At 45.9% G+C, this 6,000-nt stretch overlaps 1 protein-coding gene across 1 annotated transcript in view; it reads right to left on the reverse strand.

The window, feature by feature from the left end:
- The window catches only part of zcchc14 (zinc finger, CCHC domain containing 14), a 53,774-nt gene extending 49,168 nt beyond the window's left edge, over positions 1-4,606 (reverse strand). The window contains exon 1 of the mRNA XM_088938522.1: positions 3,119-4,606. Coding sequence (XP_088794648.1) covers positions 3,119-3,721 — 603 coding nt within the window. The 5' untranslated portion in view covers positions 3,722-4,606. The remainder of the gene's footprint in view (positions 1-3,118) is intronic.
- Positions 4,607-6,000: the final 1,394 nt, after the last annotated feature.

Genomic DNA, 6,000 nt, shown 5'->3' on the forward strand with positions numbered 1-6,000 from the left:
CTGAACCAAGAAATACATCTACTGCCCAAGCCTTATGTGGTGTCCTACAATGATTCCACTTGCAGAACTGCATTTTTATTGTCGATCCGTTGTGTTCTACGAGACCTGACTAACAAAAACGCTCCACTCCAGCCAACTTTGGGCAAAGCTCACCTACAATATAAAGGCTACAATTTATGCTAACAATCATGCCTATTGGATAGTGGTCTCAATTATTATAAAATCAACATCTAAGTTGTGTAAGGAAACATAACGAATAGTCACATGTCTAAACATCCAAAAACAGTCTCTAACCCTGTTCTACAAGCCCCATAACAGACTGCCTGGTCTTACTACCAACAGTCAACACTATACTCAAGTGTTACTGGTATTCCATTATATTGGGAAAGAGGAAAATGCTGTTTGTAGAGTTTTGATTGAGGATTGTGCCCTGAAGATGAAAAGAGAGTCACAACATTTATTTCTCTAAAACATGCAAAAAAGGAATCCTTGTGGTTTTGGGACCAGAACCCTACTGGTTTTGTGAGACACTGTGGTTTTCAGAGCCCCGATCTGAAGAAAGACAGGAAGAAAGTGGAAGAAATACAGCTGCGCTCCTTGGCAGGTCTGAGGATATTTCAGAGAGGCTGTCATGTGTGCGGAGAGCAGGGGGAGAGAAACTTGTTTAGACTAAACGAATAGCAACCCCACAGCTGCTTTCCATTGATAACGTGTTTCATTTGGTTAGAAAAGGAAAAAACAAACCATAAAAATGATGGAAGTAAGCTTTGTGTTGTTGTCAAAATCTGCAGACTGAAAAGAGATTTCCTTCACTACAAACAAGAAAGCAGTGGAGGACTATCGGGGAATTTGTCTCTCATCAATTCGACTAATGTCTTGTTCTGTTTTCTAGCCATTACATCCAGCTCCAACCGATACTCTTGGGAAAATCTGTACAGTTGTCTGGGATTAGAGATTAACACTGCTTGAGACACAGGATCTCCAGTCCTAGTCCTCCAGGATCACAATCCAGGTGTTTCACGTTTGTTTAGATCATCAACACCTTAGGACCAGAGAAGTCAATTCAAATGGTGTGGTGAGGGGCTACTGGACCCTTTTAACCATTGTTCCCAGTTCATAAGCTGTTCAAACCATGTGTTGCCCATCGCCTGGACTGGAACATCTGGATACAGCTACATGTTCAGCAGTTCGAGTCCCTGTGGTTTTCACCGGGTAGCGGCCTGACATGAGCCCTCTATACAAGTGTGGTTACCTCATGACTGCAGGGTATCTGGGACTTCATACTCCGTCACTAACCTTTCCAGATCTGCAGTGCCTCTTTCCACCTCTATCACCACACACTTCACTCGGCAATAAACAGCCTCTTCAGGTCGAAACGAAAGGAGGCCGACATCCAACTATTACAGCTGCCTTGCCAAGACACACTGGGCTGAGTGACATCAGGGCGCATCCCACTGGCATTCAATTGTATTTAATACAATAAAACAACACATTTTTGCATGTGTTTGCTTTAAGCCACCAACCGAAAAACACAGAGGACAGCAGTGTAGCCAGGGAAAAACCAAAGTGAACCGCATCCTGCAATCTTTAGGGTGTCCAGGTGAAAAACCAACAGGCAAGGCATCAAGGGTTGAAATACAAGGTCTTATCTGCAAGACAACACCAGGGACGGATATTTCAAGCCTGTTTCCTGGAGTAAATCTGATTCCATAACCTTGCACGCTGAGATTCTATCAGATGTTTTTATTCTGATCCTTCTTATGAACTATTAACTTGCCTTTCTGCTTTCTCATGCATTACACACCTGCCACTCGTGAAATGCAACACAGATCAAACAGCTTTTCAATGGGACTTTTTCTCCCTTTACCACACATGAAAAAAGGCTGGACCTTCGTGCGTGTGCTTGCTCTCGTTTTACACATTTTCTTCCTGCCCCTAGGAAAACAAGAAGAATCCCAGCACATCGCAGCGTGCACGGCGGTGGCCGGCTTGAGCTCAAAGTCATGTCAGACACGAAGCACGCATCGCCGCTCAAGAAAACACAGGGGGCAAGCCACACTAAAAGTGCATTACATCTCATCCAAAGGATGGCCCCTTTTTACAGTACAGTGTCCCCATCACTATACTGGGGCATTAGAACCCACAAAGACCGCAGGGTGAGCGCCCCCTACTGGCCCCACTAACACCTCTTCCAGCAGCAACCTTAGCTTTCCCAGGAGGTCTCCAGTCCAGGTACTGGCCAGGCTCTCACCTGCTGAGCTTCAGGGGGTTCTCAGTTGTAAGGTGCAGGGTGGTGATATAGCTGCTGGCTTCTCAGTATAAGACCAACCAAGGGTCATGTCAAAACCTGAGTTTAGTTCGTTAAGAACTGATCTCAATTTAGTGGCACAACTCTACTGCCAAATCTACTGAATTCCCTGCAGGGTTTCTGGAAGGACATGGCCCTGTGGATTATCATCAGCAGAGATCTTGTGCCCTGTTCCAAGGTCAATCCTTACAGGTCACCCTAAACCACCTGCTTCTGAGAAAACTACAAAGTTAGAGGTAACTTTGGGAATACCTGTCAAGAACCAGTATTACTTAATTGACCAATTTACTTGTATACCTGATCACAGTTAAAGTGTTCCAAGCCTTTAACAACATGATGGCTCCCCAGTTACCAATAAAATACCTAGTGATAGGAGTGCTCCACAAACAGGCCTCTGTTACAGAGGATCTCCATGGAGCAGCATCATGAAGTCGAGCGCACTGTTAGAATCCTGTAGAAGTTTTAATTGCAAGACCAAGAAATGTACTAACACTATGGTTACTACTCAGTCTACCAAGTCATTTAATAACTAGCATAAATGTATTAAATTGCTATTGGTTAGCAATCCAGTTTTGCTGTATAGCTGGAAAAGTCGTCTCTAACATGCAGTATTCTGGAAAAGAAAAAAGAAAGATCTTAATTGAATTATATTACTGGGTAAATTAAGGCTGCCATTGTGTAAGGGCTGAACTGTAAAGGCAGGGAGCAGGAATGGGGGGTCCTGTCCAGAGAGGACATGTGCTCTGCCCCACAAGCCAGGCTGTGCAGACGTCGGCGAGGCAGTGAAATCCCCAAAGGAGGGCAGCTCACCTTGTGGCAGCAGTGACAGCCCGAGAGCCGCGAGCTGAACGTGGTGGTGGTGGTGAAGGTGGTCACGGTGTTGGCCGCGGTCAGACTGACGGTGCCGCTGCAGGTCGTGTTCACGATGTTCTGGATCTGAGTCAGCTCCTGCCTCAGGACCTGCTTCTGGTGGAAGCTGAAGGCGGGGTGGTTGGAGGCCATGGTGAACAGGAGCAGAAACTGGTCTCCGGTCTGGCCGTCGTTGAGCTGCAGCCCGTAGTTGTTGATGATAGAGTCGATGTAGGTGAGGGTCCTGAAGAGAGCTCCGGCAGCCTCCCGGTTGTCCGAGTTGAGCAGCGCCAGGGAGATGAGCAGTTTGCTCCGCACCACCTCGTCGGTGATGTTGGTCAGATTGGCGAGATCCCCTGCATTGTTGGCCTTTATCTCCGCATCCCGGAGCGAGTGGTAGTCCTTCCTGGCCAGATCCTCCAAACACGACCCCAGAAACCTCAGCTCTATGGGCACACAGAGGTCGAGGAGCCCGCACAGGAATTCAACCCTCTGAGCGGAGTTCAACTCCGAAAACCAGCGGTACACGCTCTCCCTTTGGAGCAAACTCCGCTTTTCGACCATTTTCCTGCCGAGTGCGAGCGCCTTTGATAAGGATAATCACCGGTGTGTGAGATACAAAATATCAGCTGCCGTCTCCCATCAAATAGCCCGCTTAGAAGAGGCGAGTTAGTTTCCTGCATAAAGTAATCCGGGCTCGGCTATGGAAAGGCTCTGCTGCTCCTGGTGTGTGTTCAAAGTGAGTCTGATCCAAAACGCTTAAGTTTCCCTTTTTGTGGACGTTTTTCGCCCCACAGTCAATTCGCCAGAATCCCCGCGGGTATGCCCATGTACGATCCTGCATGGTCCTGACAGCAGTCCTAGCCAAGGTGTCGTCTTCTGGTCTCCCCGACTCCCCTGCGTGGCATTTTCGCTGCGCACAAACACACTCCACAGACAAAAGCGTGCACAGTGTTTATTTATATTCCTGCTGGCAATGGCGCTGTGCCTTTAAACATCTCCTCCACTATTCCCACTTCGCTCCCAAGTTCAAAATCCTCGGGAGACCGCCGTCTACGACTCGCTTACAAAAACGCGAACTCGCGCGATCCGAAACCGAGCGAATTTTGCACAAACTATCATTGTAAACGCTCAGTGTGCGGTGTCGAAATCCAGCTTTTTTTTACCTCGGGATTTCCAGTATGGCTCACATTAAAGAACAATTAGGGAGCGTCGTTCAAGACACGGTGTATGAAACTCCAGCAACTCTGCTTCACAGTTTGAATTAAAAAAAACAAACTCTGCAATTCCCCTATTCGCATTGACACCAAAGACTGTATTTTGTCAGTGAGTAAGACTGAATTTCTTGCATAAAGAGCATAAATAAAAGACTGTTTTCTCCCTTTCTACGCGTATTCTAGTTTTGAGATATAGTAATACATCACACCAGTACAGCTACTATCCCAAAACGCGTGCGTTAGGCCCACCCACTACCTCCATTTGGCGCTTGTGATTGGCTGTGCCCCGTGCTCGTCATGGCAGACGGCTCCCCGATTGGCCAGCCCGGAGCTATCACAGTCGCGCATCTGCAATCTCACATGAGCCCGAGATGTTTTTCGATTTTGTGAGACAGATTATTTAACCAACACCAACTCCGCTGCTGGCTCCATTGCGATCCCTGCAACAGCTCCTTTCCGACCTGGAGCTCCAGGCCACGTTATCCACGCCGCTTTATTTTATTTACTTTATTATTTTTACTGTTTTGCATTTTTAAAAATGTCGAGATGCAAAACAAAAAAAAAAACAATCGACACCCTCCCCCTTCAGGTCCAAAAGCGTATTCAGGGTAGTTTTTTTTTTTGGCAACGGGGAGTTCTGGAACTGCCATTACATGACGTCACCCTCTTTGGTCCGGTCCAAAAAAAAAGCGTCTCTCTCTTCCTTTCGCTGTTTTCCTGATTTGTAAACAGCAACCCCGGTGCTATCTTATCGACAGCAGTTTAATACCCCTCCCTAACCCTGCATTGTTTTATCGTCGGATGTTATAAAATCTCGCCATGCACGGTCTTTCTAGAAAAAAAAGCGCTGTGTACAGAAAATATGTAGGGGTCTGCAGTATATCAACAATAATAACGACGACAGGAAGAGAAAAGTAGGTCTGAAAACTCTTGATTTTCTATTTACTGCCTTGTCCACCTTTTTGTCGTCAAGACCCTCCTTTCCAGATTTTTCTTCTGCTGTTGAAGATGATCTGGGTGATCCGTAGTGTAGCTCAAGAACAATTGATTTGTCGCCACCTAGCGGAAGCGCAGCGCACGTTGTTTCGTGCGTTTTAAAGATGAGCTATCTGCTTTCTGAAACCCGTCCTCGGTTTCTGTAAACATGTTCCAGATGTTTACAGAAACCGAATTTGTATCGATTTGAGATTCAGTCATTGATTTTAATCGCAGGGTAATTGTCTAATAAATTGTCAAAAACGTTAATCATATTTTAATTGATAAAACGAGCCCGGAGATGATGAAATACATGATTGTGTTTCCGTTTCATAACAAAAAAACATTTTAATAAGGTTATAATTTTTGTTTTAGTGTTTTAAGTTATTCGTCAGAACGCCTGAGTCAGGTTTATCGTTCGGGACGTAAATTTTATCGTCTCTCGCAGTTCCCCCACACTTGAGCGTTTATTGACGCCTCACCGTGAAATAGCACCCCGGGACAATCTCCCCCTTTGTGTGCAGTGATATTTGTGATATTTTTAAAAAGTTCCACTTTTTCATTTCACGAATAACATTCCGCGGATGGGTTTTCACTGTTTCTAAAATACAGGCAAATACAGATTCCCACCAGAATCGGACAGAATGCTCA

The sequence above is a fragment of the Atractosteus spatula genome, chromosome 21, assembly GCF_055471065.1.
Source record: "Atractosteus spatula isolate fAtrSpa1 chromosome 21, fAtrSpa1.hap1, whole genome shotgun sequence".
Taxonomy (NCBI): Eukaryota; Metazoa; Chordata; class Actinopteri; order Semionotiformes; family Lepisosteidae; genus Atractosteus; species Atractosteus spatula.